Source organism: Solea solea, chromosome 2, assembly GCF_958295425.1.
Source record: "Solea solea chromosome 2, fSolSol10.1, whole genome shotgun sequence".
Taxonomy (NCBI): Eukaryota; Metazoa; Chordata; class Actinopteri; order Pleuronectiformes; family Soleidae; genus Solea; species Solea solea.
Window position 1 is genome coordinate 21,530,327 of NC_081135.1, and position 22,845 is coordinate 21,553,171.

General features: G+C 41.5%; 1 protein-coding gene across 1 annotated transcript in view; it reads left to right on the forward strand.

Moving 5' to 3' along the window:
* klf7b (Kruppel like factor 7b) overlaps positions 1-22,845 on the forward strand; it is a 60,517-nt gene that overhangs the window by 21,989 nt on the left and 15,683 nt on the right. The window contains exon 2 of the mRNA XM_058621502.1: positions 15,626-16,277. Within this exon, the coding sequence (XP_058477485.1) occupies positions 15,626-16,277 (652 nt within the window). The remainder of the gene's footprint in view (positions 1-15,625; positions 16,278-22,845) is intronic.

Sequence of the window (22,845 nt, forward strand, 5' to 3'; positions counted from 1 at the left end):
TATGACTAGACAGGCACAATGCAGTAACTCGATTTATGGGGTACTTTCATGGTCAATTAGGAAGGGAGAGAAAGGCCCAATAGGGGAGGTTATTGTGTTCGGACGTGCGCGTGTGCGTGCGCGTGGCATGAGCTTATTAGCTTTAGACAGGGTTACGCCCGCTTTTGTCGATATTGTCCTGACCCACAGTGCTTTGTGTCACTGTGATCAGCACGTAGTCGGACTGAACAGCTACACAGTCAATGCGCTGTCAATCAAACCTCATCAGATCTGTCTTATGAGAAGTGGCTGAAAGTGACTAATATCATCTCAAAGAGTCACCCGGGAATCCTCCACGCCTCAGTATTTCTGACTGAATAATAAAGTTTGACATTACCTTTATGAAAGCAGAAGCTCCCTATGGAACGATCCTATCGCTCGTCTTTATTACCTTTTACACAGCTGACTGCGGGTGTGGCTAAATGTCCTTTGGTTTCGTAAATGTTAAAATGACTCAGCCCTGAGGGATCTTATATGAAATGACTAAGATCTGAGCTGAAGAGAATAATTATTGGCATAAAAGTTAATATCTGGCTAATCCTGTTGACATGAATTAAACTTAAGCTGTGTTTGAGGAGGCGATCACGTCAATAGAGTTTAAAGAAACTGATCACAAAATCTTTGGTCAAAAATCTTGCGTTTGTACACCAAAAGGAATAAATCCTTATCGTGGAGGGAGAACAAGAAGGTTGGTATTTATAGACTTGCCTATTTTTGTTCTTGGTTAGTTAGAAACTGTTGTTCTCCACAAGTAAAAACGAATCAAAAATAACCTTAATACCTTTTAGCACGATTCAGTCCAGAGATGTAGTATGAGCTCAACAAACCATAAACCAACAACCTAAAATTCAGTGACTCTTCAATGAAGGTCTACTCAACATAGAACACATCAGCGTACATTTCCACACACACAGTAACGCTGGAAACTCTCCCCTTCCTCTGTTGTATTACTGTAGATTCCCTCAGAGAGTTGCTGCAGTGATTCAGTGGAGGATATTTTTAGTTTGCAGAAACTTAATCAGATAGTGCAGTTTCTCTCTTCTCTGATACATTCTCAGAGAAGATAGTTTAATGAAATGGTTCCTTGATGAATGCAGCACTTTAGTGTGCCGTCTTAATGAACGCTATAGTGCAGTAACACAGAAAGTTGGAATCTTCAGTGTCTTCATAACATAAACAGATTAGCATCTCTTTGTAGCTTTGCATCCCACAAATTAGTTTTTGTCCTTGTTTTAAACTTAATGGACGTCAGATTAATAAACATAATGCGACACTAAAATGGCATATGCCGACCATATCATCATAACATGTTTTGTCTAAGGATTTGATGTAGAGCTGTTGCTTTTCTTTCCCGTTGCAGCTGCCCATTACGTTCAAACGCTAACCATAACAGTGCTGTGGCTAATATAGTAAATCTGTTGAGCTTCTGTGACAAATCTAGCAAAAACTGAGCAGTCGTGAATACAGATAATTGGTGGATGTGTCTCTTTAGCTTGTTAACTAAAAGGACTGAAGCTGGAGGAGTCAGTTGAACTGTTTCCAGGTATAAACTCTGGAAAATGTCCAGAAAATTGGATTCCCACATAGGGCAAATTGATTCTCCTGCTGTACTCTGTGTCGGCTCACTCGAATTTTTCTGGAAATTTGACTTGGGACCTGGTTGGAAAAGTTCATGTGCAATGTCTGTGGACATTTGTACAGCCCCTTCAAACAATGCTAAAAGACTGCTAATGGCTAACTGTTCCTGCACTAATCAATCTTTTCCACTATGCAGTTTTATCTCGGGACAACATAGCTTGACTCTACTGTTGTCTTTTCTTTTTTTTTTTGCTTTTCCATTAGCGATAGTACCTGGTACTTTTATAGTACCTGGTACTTTCATAGTACCTGGTACTTTTATAGCACTTGCTCTGGCGAGGTTCCAAGCAAGCTGAGCCGATACTAAAATGTGACGTTGACATTTCTAAAATGGTAATATTTAAAAGAGGAGTCTTGTGCATTTAGCAACAGCACTGCCAAAAGCCTGTGATCATGTGGTGAATCACTACACTGAAAATAACTACTTTGCTCGTCACTAGTTGTGAAAACAAACCAAACCGTGTAGAGTCGAGCCGTGTCGAGCCGTGCCAAGCCGTGCCGTGGTACAACTGTAGCGGAAAAGCGCCATAAGACTCATGAGTTCAATTCTACTATTAGAAACAACAGTGTTTTTGGTTTTGAGGCTGTGCAGTGATGCGAGCCAGAGTGTTGTCTGTGTGAGTTGTTGAATAACAAACAAATCAGTTCCAGAAGCTAGAAAATGTTTCATCTAATTTGCTTTTGTTGATGTCGTTCTTCTGCCTCTCTACCAGCTTTTAACCAAGCCACTTGTTGGGAAGTGTCTCTTCACCTTCTGCTTTAACTCTCAATTTAAGTTGTAGAGTCAATGGTTTCACTGAAGTCAAGTGTCCGATGATTCATTTCCATTGTGAGGCTCTCGCACTCGGGTGTGAATGGAGGTGAACAAAACCACTCAGGACTTCAAGTGTCTCAGATATATTTTGGCTGATAAGCACTGTAATAACATGAGAGGGGGAAAAAAACAGCTTTATGCTCAAATTAGATAGGACCGAGCTTTAATGATCCCTGTGGGGAAACTGAGCCATTGTTGCACAATACTGGAATGAGATGTAGCAAAAACATTAAGTTTTAAATAAGAATGTAGTTAGTGGGGGGGGGGGGGGTATTATAGTAGTTTTATTACTGGAGCAGATATTGCACATGAACAGAGGTAACATCAGCAGAGCATGTTTTTTTTTTGTCACAAAGACAAAAAGTAAACACACACACAAATGTCCATTCTCTGTTCAACTGAATTATTCAAACTGCTAAAGGTGAACTAAGTATTTTTCAACAGTGTGCGTTTTGATACCACACAAATACATTGCGCTCATTGGATGGGATGTGTGGACAGCAAGCCCATCATTTCTCCAGCCTAGACAAATGCCTCATGGTGGAGGAAAGGCCGCCTGACATGAAAAATGACCTGCAGACAGACACAGGCAGAGAGAGAGGGAGTAGCTTCATTAACAGAAAGCTCAACAGACAGAGGAACAGATGATTCTGCCACAGATTTCAATCCCTTCATCACAGCCAATTAATGAAATGGCTTGGGCGAGCGCACACGCACACACGCACACACACATTGGCGTTGTGAAGGGACAGAGAGAGAGAATGGCCATAAGCCTGGTTAAGCAGTATTAAATTATTCCTTCAAATTAAAAGGCTGTACCTGCCTTGTCCTTTTACAGCTTTGTGTGTGTATACATGTGTGTGTGTGCCTAAGTAATTAAGCTGTTAATTAATTTAATGTCTTTGTATTTAATAACCGTGGACAGTTAAAATGGAGTGTATGTGTGTGTGTGTGTGTGTGTGCGTACATGTGTGTGTTAGAGAAACAGAGAGGATGGTGAGGAAGTGAGTTTGCTGTGACAGTTTTGTCAGAGGAAAGAGACAGTGAATCAAAAAGCTCATACACTTACTGTACTTCCTGCAATGGTTTCATCATTTGTTTTTTTTTTAGCTGATTTTGAAATAACTACATTTTTGTAACGACAGAGGAAAATGTTATTATTATTTTTATTATTATTATTGACTTATGAATCAGTGCGTGTGTAATCGAATGCGTGATAGAGCACAGCTCATTGTGCTAAACATGAAGTTATTTCATATTATGGCTGGTGATTATTATTTCATTCATTAATTCTCCACACAAACCATTAAAGGGACCATTCAGGTTTTTTTTTAAGTGGGGTTGTGTGAGGTACTAAAGACCCTGGTATACTTCCACGCACACGGACCCAACGAGCACCATGCTCATGACTGGAATTGCGTCATCAATGCGCAGCCCAGATTTTGGAAATCATTTAACTGATTTTGAATGTGTTGTGACTGGGAACACAGATACTGAACCTCAAGGAGGGACAGCAACAACAACAAAAAAACGTTTTTCACCATGAATTTTAATGTTTGTAAGCCTTCATTCAGATTTACCTTAGTGACTCAAACTTACCAGAGGAGGCAGCAGTAGAGCAGCAACTTCCTTGTCCTGTGAACTAAAATCCTGGGTATTTTTCAATACATTTTGTTGTGGGGAGATTATTTTTCTTGCTTTATGGATTCCTTTTTTTCTTTGACTGTGATTGGCTATTCTCAGCGCAGCCAGACGGTGAATATAAAACCTGTGACTGAAATGAAATTACTGTGAATCATTTTCTGTCTGGCAGTTAAAGTGATCACACTGAAAATTATGAGACGCTTTAGATATTAGAAATGGGGCGATGGGATGAGAGGAGACGAAGAGGAGGAGGAGGAGGAAGAGTAGAGGGAAAGTGAGACAAACTGGAGAGGATGAAAGAGAGGAAGACAGAAGGAAGAAGAAAGAGAGACAGGGGAGCAGGTGACCTTTGCTTTATCAATGAGGAGGAAGTGTTGTGTGTGATGAGGAGAAAAGAAAGGAGGAGGAGGAGGAAGAGATGATTATAGAGGTGAGAGGGAAACGGAGGAGGTGGGGGTGGTGGGAGCTCAGAGGCATGGAAACAGAGAGAATACAGAGATGGAGGGAGAGAGAGAGAGAGAGAGAGAGAGAGCAGTTACACAGCAGGAGAGTCTGAGTGCTCTCCCCCATCAGAGACTGTTGATTAAAATTTCATTGGCTGAGGTTGGAGGTCGGAGGTGATGATCTCTCGCTTTCTCTCTCTCTTGCTCTGTGTGTGTGTGTTCATGTATGTGTATCTTTGTGAGGACCAAAAAACATATAAACCATCAGGATTGAGGACATTTTGGAAAAGTGAGGACATTTTGTCTTGTCCTCACAACTTTATATGGCTTTGGGGGGTTAAGACCTGGTGAGAATTGGGTTTAGGTTAAGGGTTGGGTTAAGGTTAGTAGGTTTAGTTGTGATGGTTAGGGTTAGGGTAAGGAAATGCATTATGCCTATGAGTGTTAGACAGACAGACAGACAGACAGACAGACAGAGAGAGACAGACAGACAGAGAGAGCTCCAACATGAGCAATAACAGCTCAGGAGTCTCATGCACTCGCTCTCCCCTACTCTCTCTCTCTCTCTCTCTCTTAGACTTATCATCTCTTTGTCTCTCATTTTCCTGAGCTCACTGCTTTGTAATTAGCGTCAGTTGCTAAATGCCATCTTATTTTGACTTTAAATGTGATTAGTTACTGTTATTACATATATGAGTCAGTATTGGTTAGTTAGCATTATCATAATACCATATTATTGTATTATCATTATACCATATTATTGTTCCATATATTGGGGGCAAGTGGAAAGGGAACCTGGCCGAGGGGTTGCCGGGTTCGAGTCCCCACCAGGTCAAAAAATGGCTGGGGTACACCTGAGCAAGCTACCCAACCCCCATTGCTCCCTGGGCACTGCTCAGTGGCTGCTCCCAATTCTAGGAAGGTTTCTAGTAGAGAATGTGTTAAATGCAGAGAAAGAATTTCCCCTGCGGGACTGATAAAGGACTAATTTCATTTCATTTATATTCCGCTCTATGTCTGAAATATTACTTCTTGCCGTCAAGATGCAAGCACATTAAATGTATAAGTAGGATTTGGTATTAAATTAAGCTTACACTTTTTTTTTTCAACTGGAATACTGTATTGTTTGGTTTAAACCAGAAAGTATCCAATCAGAGAACAAACGAATAACACTGCACATCTTACATTTTTAATGACACAGTCAAACTCTGCCTGCCATCATCACATTTGTCTGTGTTTTCCTTTTTTAAGGTGTTGCAGATGGAGCCTCTTTCAGTGTTTTTTTTTTTTTTTTTACCAGATTCATTATTTTTTTAACATCAAAGTCCCGTTTCGCAGCCTCCATTAACCACTTTTATCTGAGTCCCCTCCTGTTTTTCAAATCAGACCTCACAGGACTTTCTTTTGTCGTGCTGCTTTTTCAATTAAAGGCAGGACGAGAGGATACCTGAACAAACTGGCAGCACGCACAGGTGTTCACACAAACACAGTGTCAGCTCTGTCACTGCGGCAGCATCATGTTGTGTCAGCTCCTCTGTCACTGCTGCAACATTCATACATAACTGACTGTGTGAAATGGTTGTCATTAGGCAGCAAATGCATTCCAGTTTTAAACCTTTCTGTTGGATCTTTTTTAATCATTTAAAGTGTGGCCCTTAATTAAATTTTCCTTCATGTTTCTACCGCTTTATCCTTCTTGTGAGCGTTGTGGGGAGCTGGAGCCAATCCCAGATGACAAAAGGCGCAGTACGACCTGGGACAGGTCACCAGTCCGTCACAGGACCAACACATCACTTTCACACCTACGCTCAATATAGAGTGTCCAATTAACCTCTGCATGTTTTTGGACTGTGGGAGGAAAGCCACGTGCACACGGGGAGAGCATGCTCCCACAAACCCCACACAAAAAAGGACCTTTTTGCTGTGAGGCAACATGGCTTGCCACTCCTCCGCAATGGTCCATAACATATTTCGCTAAATTAAAAAAAAAAAAAAAAAAAAAAACATTAGTAAAGGTTGCAGACTATCACATATTTTGTATTCTAAGTGAAAACCTCCAAGATTTTCATTTTAAGGTTTTGTCACGTACATGTTTCTCTGCAGAGACAGAGAGGCTGAGGTGATTTTCTTTGCTCATGAATGGATGTGAAGTCTCTGCACAATCCTGCTGCAGATAAAAAAAAGGAAAAAAGTGTGATCCATGGAAGCTGAACGGTGGACACACTGAACTGAACTGAGCTGAGTCCATCACTTCCTTTAACTCTGCGTCAGTATGTATTTTTTTTTTCTGTGGAACTATACAAGCATCTTCATCTGTAAAGGTGTAGTGTTACTTCACAGCCCAAACAGCAGATCATCTTTCAACCATGGTGAAGGAAGAATAATGTTCCTCAATCTTCAGTTTCAGAAAGGAGGAAACCGATCTATCACAAATCATTTATCTACCAAAGGAAACAATAGAAAATCAAACAAACTCACTTCCATTCTTTCTAATGTTATTTTTAGGATATTTAAGCTATTAACATTTGGATCATATACGATTCTGTCCGGCTTGTTCAGACTTGTCCATGTCTTTAGCTGCTGTACTATTTAATTATTGGTTGGGATATAATATTTCACATTCTTGCAACTCAGTGACTCTGTTCAGAAACCCTTATGGATGCAGTGAAATAAATATCAGTGATGCTCTGTGACTTTTTCGCACCACAAGCAATAGTAATGGTACTGTAAGCAGAGGCTGGATGGAGAGGCGCCATCCAACCCAGGGATTTTGGCTCTTTATTCAGTTTCCTCTGAGTCCAGTGCAGCGAAGGCATGTGGAAACTGGTGTCTCCAAAATGGTAGCTGTCCACAACTGAGCTGAGCATCTGAACAGTTTATGTGTGCTTTTGCAGTTTGAGGCCAAGAGTATTGCAGACACCTATATTTATATATATTTGTGTACTTTGGGAACAAGCATGTTCTCGCTCAGGATAAATGGATCCACTTGTGGTATTTTAAGCAGTAGTGGTGTTTGAATGTTGTGGCAACACTTTGTGCAGAATGACTACAGCCCCTTTTAGCATATCAGGGGTGAACTGTGATGAAATCTGAAAAGCAGACCCCGGTTCTTTAACATCCCTGTTGAACTTCACTGACGCTCTTGTGGCTGAATGGGAACAAATCTCTGCAGCCACGCCGCAAAATGTGGCGGAAAGCCTAAAAGCAGAGCCAGGTACCATGGCAGATTAAAGCTAATGAGACGTTCAACATTCACATAGTTTGAATGATCAGGTGTCCACATATAGTTTAACCACATTGATAAGTGGTTGTTTCAGTGCTTAATGACCTGCAGAAAAGCTATTCTTCATTCACACTCAACTCTACAGCTGCTACACGCCTTCACACGTCCGCCGCTTTACCTCATGAATGAAAAAGTCAGGAGAAATGTCAACACCTCTGGCATTTTAAAACTATTAATTTTAAAACGAGCGCTTATTCCTGATGACATTTTCTAAAAATAGGACATTTAATATGTTACAGGTGGAAACATGCCTCGCGACTTTTAATGTATGAAGTTTAGATGAGTTTAAAGGTCCTGTGTGTAACTTTTAGGAGGATTTATAGACAGGCATTGAGCATTCTACCCACACACCTGTGTGTAAAAGTGTACGATTGCTTTTCAATAGAAATGGTTTGCTTTTCATAGCCTTAGAAAAAAACCTTTCATAATGTGCTTTCGGTGAAGGTCTTGTTGTACAGAGGCTGTCGTCTGCAGCCTGAATGAAAAACCAACCAGGAGCCTGCATTTTGTGTTTTTGAAGCAGAAGGTTACCATGCTAACGAAGAAGAATGGCACCCCTTTCCGGTATGTGAGGGTCACCGTAGTTGCCTGACGCGCTTGGAAAAGGGAGGGCTGAGTGGAGGAGTCCTCCATTTGTTACAATCTGCGGCCTCACCATTACATGTCACTAATTCTTACACGCCGGGCCATTAAATGGGAGCGTAAAATGGTTTGGCGACTTCAGCACAAAGCTAAGGAGTAAGAACAGCTCCAGCATTTTCATGGGCACCAACTGCACTTCAGTTTGGAACAAAGCTCACACTCACTCTGCGGCACTGATGCTTGCTCAGACATGAGAGAAGCAGCTCGCTGCCACTGGCACCCGTTTGATATTGTACACACTCTCGAGCATGAGGCATTATACATTCACACACATCAGTTAAAAGTCATTATGCTCTTCTCACACTTATGAGCACACACACACATCCGCCGTGTACACAGCCACATCAGCAAATTAGCTGAATAAAGAGCCCCTTTTTGCTTTTTCTTTTGAGTGGTTAATTAGCCATCAGAGCTCGCTGTGTGGAGAGAGCCAGATCCATCAAGAGGTAGAGCTTCAAAGAGCAGTGTACGGACGCTAAAGCACTTTAATTAGGAGCTGTTTGTACGAGAAGGCAAAGAGAAAAACATAATTTGAAGCCAAACGCTGTATAATGTGGAGTGAAAATAAACACATACTAATGCACACACAGATAAAGGCAGACAGGAACAAACTAAAAGGATTAGATTCCCAGAGAAAAGATCATTACAAGCGGGATTTCTACAGCTATGAGAAGAGAGACTGATTCCTCACAGCGGAGCATCAGTTTTCTGTTGTCGTCACTGAGGAGATTTAGCTTAAAGAAGTCTGAATAGGCTACTATGTTTCCCTTGACGACTAAAATATCAAGACAAGGCAGTGACATGACTCATCAGACTTTTTCCAACTTATTTTGGAAGAGATAATAAAAACATGTCATGCCCTCATTGGCCGTGTTCGGGTTGTACAACCCAGGATGTGCCAGGTTTATGTTCTCAGTTCATGTCCCTGTTGTTATTGTCAGCGTGGATTTCTGCATCTAAAGTTGATGAGCTGAAAACAGAAAAACAAGATCCAGGGGGTGCTGAATTCATCACGCATGAACACTAGTGTTGATTTTTTTTCAGACTGACCTGTGACTGTGAAGTGTGGATACACACTCTCATTGTTCAGCTCATGAGCAAAATCTCTCTGTTTGACACAGACTCTGTCAGCCTACTGTGTGAATATATACAATATGTACATCACAGGTACTGTGTATACCTGACTCACTTTGTGGCAACTGCGTCTTCGCGTTGACTGATATTACAGAAGTATTAATCCTATGAGCAAGAAGGAAAATCTTATTTTTTACAGTGATTGACAATATAGTATGTAAGGAAATATTGTTGCATGTCACTTTTGGCAGATATTTCTCTTTTTATGGGGTTTTGAATGTCATGAAGTGCAATAGATAATAACTTTGCAATACATTATTTCCTTTTCTGAAGTGTAATTCGACTAATAATTAGTACAAATGGTCTGTATTTATGGAGCACTTTATTAAGCACAACATTAAGATACACTGATTATTTACAATCACAAGCACATAGAGTGCATCTATAGTATATGCAGTGCTTTTTTAAAAAGAGACACTGACTCCCTGGTTAATGAATGCCCCATTCTGCCAAGTAAAACTGAGTCAAGAAGTTACAATTGCTACAAAACCTGTTTGAACCACTAATAAAGAGGTCGAGTCCATGTTCTACAGTCAGTTCTTGGTGAAATGTTTCCAGGATTGTGTAAAATCTTGTTGTCGAAAAGCTGTTGATGTGGCAGAAATTCAGTCAGTTGCTTGTGTAGCAGTTACCACACGTGAAGAACAAAATCAGAGGAAGTGTCACGTTACAGAATTGTGTCACTGGTTTAATTTAGCCATTGTCCCGTGTCGGAAATCGTGCCAAAACTCTGCGGATGTAAACAGAGACGGAGCATCTCCTGCTGGATCTTCACTTCAGTCTGTTTGTGTAGCTCTGTCCTCAATGATCCTTTGTCTGTCAAAAGCTCTTAGCATTTCCATCCCGAGCCCTCTGCTCTTTGCATTCATTATTAATGGACCTCGGCAGGCTGAGAACACACACATATTCACACATCACTGGGAGCTATTTTAGACAAGATATTAAATCCACCACTCAACTATAAGGCGGAGGAAATTCTTTTGTTCACTTCATTGAGGGAATAGGGAATGCAGGAGCAAAAGAGGGGACTTTTTTCCCTCATTTTCTCTTCAGCGCTGATATTTCTGCAAACCAATCACACACAAATAAAGTTGATTTAACAAGTCAACAAAATGGAGATTTGCTCTGCATTATGCAAAGCATATCAGTACGGTCAAACACAGCTGCCTGCCTGCATTTTCGTTTCCCTTTGTTTGACCTTGACCCCTGCTTGTTTGTGGTGGTTAATCAAGCATGCAGCCACAGGTGAATTCCTTACTGGAATCTGCAGTGATGTATATTCTTATACATGTTCTTGCACTTAATTGATGCAAATGAATGTATTATTGTAAACAAAATCAACCATGTTTACAAATACGACCAGTTTTCTGATTTTGCTGTGGCAAGAGCTTTTTTTTATTATTATTATTGGCCTACATTTTGTTTGCAGTCTTTTTACCTTTGACTTTTTTCATTGTGTTGCTGAGTCAATTTTTCTTCAGCCATTGTTTATAGTGATAGTTCCAGTGATTCCAGTGTTGGAAGAGCTCCATGTTTGTCCAAGTTGCTCAAAGTGTCAGTCATGTATTTCAGTGTGCCTCAGTTTGTATTTCTCCACTGTGTGTGTGTGTGTGTGCGTGTGTGTGTGTGTGTGTGTGTGTGTGTGTGTGTGTGTTATCCGATGTGACCTTTCTCCATATGGTCTGGGACTGAACAGGGGGACAGGAGGTGAGCCCTACACATGCTATCAGTCTGAGATGTTAGCCAGCAGTCACTAGTCGCACACACACACACACACACACACATGCCAAATGCTCATACACACACACACACACACACACACACACACGCTGGAGGCCCTACATGTCATTGTTACCTGATATTCATGGTTTGTAGGAGAAACACGAAGGGGAAGGTCATGTGATGTCAGAGACGATGCGTTCACTGCCGGCCGTGGGTTTGATTGCAGCTCGCTCCTTCTCCTCAGCCCCGGGCTCCCTCTACCCTCTGTCCTCCCCGCCCACCTCCCCCCACTCCTCAGCATCAGTCTCGCCCCAACACGAGACACGCAGACCTTTCTATTTTTGATTTCTAGTCCAAGTGCAAACACTGGTACAGTATTCTTACGGTGATTATATTTACTGTAACAAAGAGAACCAGTATTCACGGGGATTCTACACTAGAAAGGATGAGGAGGAAAACTGTTTGAATGAAGGAAATTAAATGATCTGATTTTGCATTTTCTGGGAAAATGTTCCTTATATTTTTTAGAAAGATTTTTCCTTCCTGTGAGCGGCAATATTCCCCGTCTCTCTGGATAAAAGCATAATCTCCGTTCATTTTTACGCTCATCAAAAAATGGTATGCTCCCTGTATGGAGTCAGTCTTTCAAAGGGAAACTCAAAATATTTCCTTTGTTCACCATTTCCATGATTTAAGATAAACATGACGTTTTCACTGAGCAATGAAACAAATGGCCCTCAAGATGAGGGAAAAGTGTCCCCCGCGCTCTTTTGAAGTGTACGTTATCAGATATGCAGCGGCTATTTCATCTCTACCCCTCATATTAATGCAGCATCAAGACAAAGTTTCGCTGTTTATCTGTGATAAAAGTGTAATCTCAGGGTTCACTTTCGCGTCCTTTCCTGGGGTTTTTAAACGCATTCAATGACCTTCTTTCGGCAAATGAAACCCAAGTGTCATAATATGATAAGTGTTTGTATATTAGAAGCTCTTCGAAGGTCAGAAAGTGAAGCCTGAGTTTGGAATATATTTAGCACAAATCTTTGTTCACAACGGTGAGAATGAATGAATGTCTCTGCACGACTGTTGTTGCTTTTGTTTCACGGAATTTTACACTTTTCAGTGGCGAACACCTACAATAAGGTGGATAGTTGTATTACCTACAGATATTTGTCGTTTCCAAATCTGATTGCACTCAACCATCCTGAACCAATGCTTCTAGGACTATACTTTCACATCACTTATTTTACAATCCCCATATCTTGAACGATGAATATCATACATTCATGTATCATTTATTTTGTCATTAAACAGTAATAAATGTTGTAGCACAGATCTAAAAAACTACTTCTGAATTTCTCCATAACCTGTTGTAAGTAATTAAGGTGTAACATAATTCAGCAGGTCTTCTTCCTATTTCCAGGAAATGGAGCCCATTGCTGTGACTAATCAATGAATGATGTCACTGCTCCTTGTTCCTCTATCCTCTATCGCAGCTCCATTGTCCTGAAACACAGCATATGGCTTGTTAAAGTCTCATCCCAGACAACCTAAAGGCACTTTTATAATCCCCACTATTGGGTTCCAGATGCATTAGTAGCAACTGAGCAACTGATTACATTTAAAAAGAGATTTGGTATAATAGTCCCCTTTAGCATAGCTAACGTGATATTGTATTAAACACAGCAAATTACTGAAGGATGACAAATTCCTGCAAATCTTTGCAAAAATCTGGACCAGAAGTTAACCAGAAGGTATCAGCTTTACAAAAGACACTGCTACTGGGCATCAGCTTTGTTCCTTTACATATTTGCTTATCGTTTTCAAGTTTCCTGATGAACCATTGTAAACCCTAAAGAAATATCTTTGATTTATATTCATATGCAAAAAAAAAGCATTCTTAGTGAAAGGGTATTCTTTCAGAGGGAGAAGAAAAGGGAGAGGGAAGTTTAGCTTATCACCACTCAACAGATATTCTGACTAAATGTGTTGGTGTCGTCCCGTCACTTGTTCTGAGCAGTGTAAAGCTCCAGTGCTGGCGTGTCTGAATGGGCCGAGTCAGCCAGCTGCAGCCGAGAAGAAACTTTTGTATTGTGGCTGTAATTTGCTCGGATGACAGAGGTGGAAAGAGCCAAGGGATCAGGATGAGAAGCTTCAGCTGCCAAAAGCCTTTGGCCAAAGTGAGAGCACCCTGTTAAAGGACAGTGCCAGAGGATGGTGGCTTCATGAAAGTGCTTAATGCATGGATACAGCTCCAGAGTGGCCTGCTGTCTTTGAACGGAGGCACACATCGCTAAAACTGAATCACAACCATTTTTATGCACAGGACATTTTTCCCATAGGTTGTAGTGATTTTACTTTGACACAACTCCATGTAATAATAACAACACAAAACCGTATGGAGATATATGGCAGTTGTTTTCTGTTTCCAACTGTCCTTGTATGACATTATTTCTTACGTTGTCTCATTTTGTCATCTGACTGGTGTCACACGTCCGTGCTGATGTGAGGCTTTACTGTGCAACGAGAGAAACTTCTGCAACAGGAGCTGCTGGGATGGAGCTTCCATCTAATTTGTCTGATTAAGCCACATCTAAGACCTCCTGCTGAGCTAAGACCTCCAAGCAGATTTCAAAGCATTTTCAAGAAATGTAAACCTAGCTCAGCACTTCCCTTTTAAAATACTACCTTATAAACCAAAACGTGTCATTGCTTGGATCAAGAATGAATGTTTGGCATTGGCTAAAATGCATTGTTTTGTACTGAGCCTGAATATTCTGGTTTGCTGTTTTCTATGTAAAACCATCACAGTAATTAGAAACTGTTAAGAACACTTGTTTTATGCACGTAAGTGTAATATTACATTTTAATATTACAACTATATCTTCTTAGATTAAGTTGATCTTCTATACAGGCTACATTTGTTGTATTTTACCTGCAATGAAACAAAGAATTTCTATAAAAATAGTGTTGCAGGTGAGTGGGATGAAAGCAGGAGCTGGATCAGCATAAAAATCCCATGTAGATCTGAAAAATAGTTTGAGTGAGAGAGGGCAGAAATTACAGAGACAAAAAATGAAGGAGGTGTAGGAAGGAGAGTGCTACCTTTGAGGTTAGAAAAAAAAAAATAAGTGACATAAAAGCTTCTCGCTCAAATCCTGTGAGAGTTTGTGTCAGGTACAAACACTGAAGACCAGCAACAACTGTCCTGATGACTTGCTGCTGCCAAAAACCTGGAACAGTGTAGTTTAAAAAAGCCCAGATGTCTCTGTTATCTGTGGATAGAGGTTGAATAAACAGTTATAGGAATACTCATTTATTTTCCCCAGGTCCTCACTCCTTATCTCCCTTCACTCTCCTTTGTTTCTTTGTTTGACTTTCCCTCATCATCTCACTCTCCTTCCTTCCTCTATCTTGCGATGTAACTTCCATGGCTGGTTGATTTGGGTGAGCAGAGGGAAACAGGAAAGGCCGCCACAGTTCAGGGCTCCAGAGAGCTTAGCCAGGCAGCAGCAATCAGTCACAGACTAAATCCCTCCTCTCTTAGGACTGCTGCGTGCCAGGTGACATGGACAACAGCTGCAGAGAAATAGCCTATAGTGGGAGTTTAGAATTGAATAGACCAGCAAACATCGTCTCTCCACAGTCTGTGGAAAATCACTGAGTGTCAGAAGAAATTGTAAGACGGCTGTCTTCACTTCAAATCAAAAATGCATTGCTCATTTTTATAAACTAACCCACATTTTCCTGACAACCACCCTTGTACAAATAATGACTCTTGTCAGCAGAGAGTCACATCAGACTACCACCCATGCTCTCAGTGTAGATGGTTGTGTGTACAAGGTGTGCAACTTTGCTATGATGAAAACTGTCAACACTGGGTTCTTACATGTCAAAGGTCATATCCAAGCCGTAGAAAATCATAAACAAATAGTTGATTCCAAATGAATTACATGAGAAGGCCTTAAAAATGGGAATTCAAACAAGCAAAGCTGTTTTAGATCTTTCCTACGGGGAAAAAGAGAAGGATGGTGTAATTGTTGCAGCAACAGATAGTATTAATTGTTTTCTTGACATCACGTCATAAAACATTATACAACTATGTATATGGACGTGACTACATGTTATATCGTGGGGTTTATCGATGCAAAAATTAAAAATATGATGGTTTACTGACTCATATATGAAGGATATCAGTTTTCTGGTAAGGTCTTAGTATTTTTAAGTCTGACTCTGGATCTGTGTGTGTGTGTCTTTGTCTTGCAGACATGTCTAGAGTTGGAACGGTACTTACAGACGGAGCCCAAGCGGCTCTCAGAACTCTTTGACGAGGAGCTGGATTGTCTCTTAACGCCAGCATTCATGCAGGGTGGCGACAGTGATGAGGATCTGATGGACCCCCTTCTCCCCAGCCTGCCCGACCAACCCAGCCCGCCTCCATTACTTGTAACGCTCCCAAAGGTTCAGGCCAAGATCCTCCAGGTGCCCAACCTCAGCAAGAGCCAGGCGGATGCAGGGACTGAAACCCTTACAACCAAGGAGACAGCTCATGGAGGAGTGAACGCTGCACAGCTTAGTGCTGCTGTTACATCCCTAACACCGCCATCATCACCAGAACTTGGGCGCCACCTCATCAAACCCACACAAACACTTACTGCGACAGCAGACGGTACCTTAACGCTCAAATTTGTGGCAAAGAAGGTAGGCTTAGGGGCCGCTAAGCTGGTGGCAGCGCGAGCGTTACCGTCCCCGCCGAGCAGAGGAGGGGCCCTCAGTGACAGTGAGCAGGGAGGAGGAGGTAGTCTGCCAGGAGATGTACCAGAGAACAAGAAGAGAGTCCACCGGTGCCAGTTCAATGGCTGCAGGAAGGTTTACACCAAGAGCTCCCATCTGAAGGCACATCAGAGGACCCACACAGGTCAGACCTTCACTACCTTCTCTACTGTTACCTGTTCACACTAATACTAATACAGGACATGTACTCTTTTGTGTACCTTGTGTTTATTTTAATCAAATGTGCAATGTGAAAGTTTTAACCCAGAAGTGGAGAGCTTGTTATCTCACTCATGTAGATACATTTTAATTATTATGTCTTAATGACACCATTTGTGCACGTACAGAAACCCTGCAACAGTCATTTGAGAAACATGAAAGTGCTGTCATATGTAACCTGTGTTAAGACAGTGATCACAAACCCATACAGATACGGCAACCAATGATTTTTTTTTTGAGCCACTCATGCTCTTGGTTGGTCAATCTGGACTTTGAATCACTTTCCAAGTGATGATGTTTTATTGTTGAACACCAGACTGAATGCCCTGCTCAAGAAAGACCTGACAGTATCCTGACAGACCTGAAAATGTGATACTGTCAGGTGTCTGATGTCTGTGGCTGAGATACAAATTAGTTTTAGTCATGGTTCTGGGCTTGAGAACCAATATGGTGAGTCCATGTTTTTATGCAATTACCACGAACCCTGTGAGTTTGGAAGAGCTCCTTTAGAATTCTGTAAAGACAATTTAGATTCTTATTTTTATGTTTTTGAGTTTTTAATAGATTAGGTTCTCTCTAGTTATTAATGTCCTCATTAATCTTGATACCATCTTGGTGCCATAACGCCCCACCTCAGTGATTGCCTGATGATTAACTAGACTGGTAGTAAATGACCTTGCGAATTCAGCCATGTCCAACTGGGACTGACATGCAGTTTTAGCTGCTAACCACAGCTGCCCTGTCAGTGACCCTCAGGCAGAGCACACACCAGGTGTCCAGTGGCGTGTAGCACTGAGCTTTGTGCAGTGTTAGTGTGTGGAGACAGGCCTTTTTGTGATGATGGAGACACTTGTCTTGAATGAGGCAGAGTCTAGTGAATGCATGATTTGCTGGGTTTTATTCCTGAACTCAGCCTGAAACTGCACATCTGTCATAGTAAGGAATGGTCTGCTTTGTGAATGAGCTAACATTTATATGGGGGGGGGGGGGGGAAATCTTTCTATTAATTCAACAGTTACAACTATAGACTCAGCAGACTTAGTCCATGTCTTGGGCCACAGTCCAGATTAGGTTAATTGGAAACTCCAAATTGACTGAAGGTTTGAATATGTTGAATGATTGGGTCCAGCCCCCCCGCTGCAAGCTTCATGTGGAGGATAAAACAGTAGAGAATGGATAGATGGATATACTTGTCAATAGTCGTCTTGTTTAACAGGCAATAATGGGAGTATTGTGTTTGTGCTTTGATGTTTGAGTGGATTTCACCAGAAAGCCAACTGGAGTAGAAAAGAAGATGCTGCAGTCGTAGGGTTGGTATTTGATGAGGTTGAGTAACTAATGAATTTTCATTTTAACAATACTTTCACTTAATCTTTAGTTGTGACACATTTTTCGATCAGACATGACGTCTTGCTCGGTATAATACTTGTGTTATGGCAAAAATGTAATTAAGTCACACTTGGGGCCACAAGGTTGGTGTAGTGGTTAGCATTTTTCTCCACGGTCCAAAAACATGTAGATTTTGGGATTAGGTAAATTGGACACTGGCCATAGATACTTCCACCCTATCTCAGCTGAGATTGGCACCCTGCGACCCTCCTGTGGGGGATAAATCGGTACAAGATGGATAAAAGAATAGTCACACTCACTCGAACTAATAAGTGGTTTGTGTATATTCAGACTGTTGTCTCTTTTGTAACCAAAAACCCCAATTAGTGGGTGACAAAATTGCCAAAGCACTTAAAAAAGAAGACTTAATGAATTTTGAGTTGATTTCATCAACACTTGTCACATAGAGCTCTAATGAATGCCACCAAGAGCAGTGAACCACAGGTTTGAGAAGTTGTGGGAATCCATTGCTCTGTTTTCGAGTGGAGTTTCTGTGTTGTGTCATATTTGAGCCATGAGTACCTGAGGCCGAATCCATCACTTATCTGCTGCATGAGACCCGTGTAGACTTGTACCACCTGAAGGTAGCATTATTCATCTTTGGCTTTAACCACAGCAATATTTACAGACTCTGGAGGGTTTATGGCCTCAAGTTTCTTCTTCCACTGATAGCATTTTCCTTGGTGTTCACCAGGATTACTATACATAGCCTGCAGACCACCACTGTATTAATACTGGCAACCTTAGCGTCATTAATCCAGCGTGTTACAGGATTATTTAAACCCAGTGACCGTTTCATGACTTCAAGTATGGCATTACGTTCTGGGGCAGCACCTACCGGGGCCTAAGGCCACTATAGCTGCTGTGGCTTTGTTATAGCTAATCCACATTGGAGAGATGGAGGAGCTGGTCTATTGGTAGCAAGACTGCTATCTGCAGTATATGTTGATGATTCTCCAGTCGAGTCATGGTAACTAGCAATGAGCTTTAAAATTTGGAATCATTCACTGAGGAAAAATAAGAAGGCACCCTAATGACACTGCAGTGTGTGTGTGTGGTTGTGTGCGTGTATAAATGTGGGGGCGGTGTACTCCCTCCCGACATGTTCATTACAAGCACAGTACTGTGGTTTAATTAGCTTAATCCTCTTTTTTGGTTATTATGACCATAAATCATTGAACATACATGTAGGGAGGGATTAACGAAGCTCAGAGACAGGGAGGAGCTGCTGTAGAATGCCTGCGCAGCATCAATACACTTACTGTCACATAGTGCACACCAGAGGCCATTAGGAACATCATTAAAGCCAGGTCTGCGAGGAGTAAGTACACTGTACATGTGCTGCACTTCCACATTATGTTGATAATCTCATTCCTCTGTTGATAACCGAACCGATCTCTCTGAGCTGCAGCTATGAGGTGAATGTAGGTTTATTTCCTCATTTGAAAATGTTCAATTAGGGTATGACTTGTAACACTAACAGATGTATGAATTAATTCAGTAAATCTCTTAAGTCCCAGTAGCAGAACAGCTCTGAATCTCAGCCAGGGTATTCCAGTGTTCTGGGAGTTGTGTTTTCCACGCTCTTGGATTAAAGTTGGATCTCTAAAAACAGTAGATAACAGTATCTCCCTTGTTATTCAAGCAGCAGTCCAGAAGAATATACTTAACCACTTACTTGGCGCTGAACAGCAGAGGAGATAAGCAGCTTTGGACGGAGTGAAAAATTGTTGTCTTTTTATAGTATTAGCAGCACTTAATGAAATTATTGGGTGGAGCACCATCTCAGTATGTGGCCAACTCTTTCTACAGCTGCAAACAACAGACACTTGATAAATAAAGTTAAATGGAAGTGCAACATCTAGAACAAATCAGAAATAATAAAAAAAAAACATTGACCAATTTAGCAAATATGTAGCAGTGCTGCTGTGTGACTTAAGTTGTTGTTCCCAAGGGCAGCAAACTGTTTTATTCTGTTGTGATAAATGTTGGTTTCGGTGTAGGGTTGTACACCAGTGCTGGACTGTGCCCGCAACATTTTCACCACAATATTTCAAGTTCATTTAAAGGCTTCGTCCAGACTGAGTTTTCATTTTAAACAGTGTTTTCAGATAAAAAACGATGTGTGGTGTTTTCTTTCACCCTTGCGTCATCCATGCGTAAATTGCATAAAAACCCAGATGCATCATATAGTCCTTTGACCCCAGAGTAAATGCCCAGTGAACACATTCTCATTTATGGAAAACCAATTAAAACCCAGGATTTAAATGTTTTCTGACAAGTGGGTATCAGATATTGGTTTGGAAAGTTAGAACTGGGATGTTACGAGACAACCAGTCAGCAAGTAAATGTCTCATACTTTTTTTAAAGTCTCAGTTTTAGCATGTCCATATTAAGACTTTAAATCAAAAATTGGACCAGCAGCATTTGTTTTTTTTTTATTTTCTATCTCTTGGGGCTCAAAATGCCAGGGTAGTGTGGATGGCAGGCATAACCAGAGCAGACATTTTGTCTTTTAAATAATAATTGAATAGTGTGAATGTAGCCTGACTTTTTGACACAACTCAACCTCTGTTCGGGGCCCTGCACTCAGAAGGTACCAACCTCAGCTTCATGTGAGATCAAACACACACACACACACACACACCTACCTCTCTACTATTCTACACCCACTAAATCCAACCTACAACCTTACCCCGCTTGCTCATTCAGTTTGGGTTGCCAAGCAACTGCATCACACTCTTCCATAATTGGTTGGTGGCTGGTGGATTGCCCATGCCTGTTAATCTCTCTCTTTCTTTCTCTCTCTCTCTCTCTCTCTCTCTCTCTCTCTCCCTCTCTTTCTGTCCTTCTCTCTCACCCCCACCCCCTCTTTCTCTTTCTCTCAGTTGCTAGGTGACTTTATCACGCATCCTTGCCTTGCCTTGCTATAATTGGCTGGCGTCATGGTTGCTCTGGCGTCAGGCCCGAGCTGGCCTTGCTTCATTCCACCAACACTATGTGTGCGTGCTGGGGGTGGGTGGGGGAGGTGGGGGTCCTATTGAATGAGGATGGGGTGCTCTGGCCAATTACAGAAGACGGGTGCGAAACGGCCGCCTGTCTGGCACCTGCGGCCCCCACTCATACCCAACATTACACACACTCACATGCAGGTTGAGAGTGTAGCATTTCCTCAGCAGGCTTAGGGGATAAGCTGCCAAGTGGTTTGCTATTGTAAGTTATAAATATTGGTCCTGTACTCAGTCTGAAGTGTGACGGACTGTGTGGAGTGTATAGGAGGATTCACACGTGTAGATATCCTTGAAGATTTAACATGGATGAAAGACATAGACATAATCGGTTGCAGAATTGCACACTTTTTTTTTTTTAACATTTCTACCAGATGATTGTGAGAGGACTGTGAAACCTTTTACAAAACAATATGCAACTTCTTGTTGGGCATTTAAAGAAAGCTAAATATCCGGTTCTTCTCTTATGCAACAAACAAAGGGCAGCTAGGAGTTTAAAATGCTTATATACTGTATTGGTGCATTTCCACCGGCTCTACTCGCCTCGCCACACCACACCACAGCACGGTTTAAGTAGCATTTCCACTAGCATAGTACCTTGTACCAGGTACTATTTTTAGCACCTGCTCAGGTGAGGTTCCAGAAGCGTGCTCAGTAGGTACTATGTGATGATTGGTCAGACGGCCGGCCACTGACTGGCCAGAGTGCGGTCACAGAAAGAGACGTCCAACACAAATCAAGCCGAACAGCGCCGAACTGTAGATCACTTCAAAGACTCAACTACTTAACAATTCTAAAAAACGTGGGTTAATGTCCAACAAATACCAGGGAAATCTCTATATTTAACAGAGGAGTCTCTTAAAGTGGAGTGATGTATTTCTGGACAGTGCCAGCGATCGCGAGCAGCATCACAGACCGCTGTAGTCTGTGGAGTAGGAGGCTGTACTTCGAAGATGTGTGGACAGAACTCAAGCCCGAACAGTGCCGAATTGTAGATAAGTTAAAACTACTTAACAATCCTAAAAACGTGGGTTAATCTCCAACAACTACAGGAGTCTGGTGTAAAGTCACTAGTCACTCATGTGTGTGTGTGTGCATAAAACGAATATAAAGTCACCGCAGTTTCACTCACTGTGACGTGATGACTCCACCCACGTTAAGTAGGTACTTTTTTTGTAGTGGAGAAGCAACCTAATTGTGCCGTGTCGTGCCGAGGCGAGGCGAGGCGAGTAGAGCCGGTGGAAATAAGCCATAAGTCTAAAAATATTTGATCTAAGAGGAACCTGTAGAATAAAGGGCAGTTCAGGATTTGTGAGGGGAAAATCAGTATGTTAAATACAGTAGACAGCATTCAGCACACAAGTTAAAAAGTATTTAGATACTGTTTGATGTGAGAAAACATGTTATAAAATGATTACCGTTTGCTATATTTTAAGTATTTTCTTTCATTGGACATTGTATTTTCTGAACATATTTCTATCTGCATACGCACAGCAACACAGAAAATGTGTTTGAATATGGCAGATCAGGTGTGTGGGCTATGCTCTCCATGACAATACTTTCAAATTACAAAATTGTAGTCCTCAGCCCTGACTGACTTTAAGACTGCCAAAATCAGATTGTCTTAACAAATGCGAAATGACTCCCCAAGACTGTGCCAAATGAGATATTAGAAAAAAAATGTGATTAAAGAAATACCAGTCCAGTCAGTGCAACAGCATTTGTTTAAACCCCTGGACACTATGTCCATGTTAGAGGCTGGCAGAAAAAGACCAGTCCCCAAAAACATTCAAAGTGGTGAGATAGATTCAAAACCCAAATCCCTGCTGTGGAAACCAGTAACCAACTGCACGATTTGACTGGAGAATTTGAATATGCAAAGCCCGGAGAGCAGAGCGCATGATCTGGAATAAATTCATTTAGTCCCAGAAGAACTGCGTCACCCAGCAGACATACTGTGAAAGATGACTCCGTTCAAAGAGACACGAACTGAGAGAAATACGGGAGAAGAGCGTATAATTCACAATTGGATGTTCCTGTAGCACATCACCCTTTACTTGTCATTGCATCACTCTCTCTCTCTCTCTCAGAGCAGAG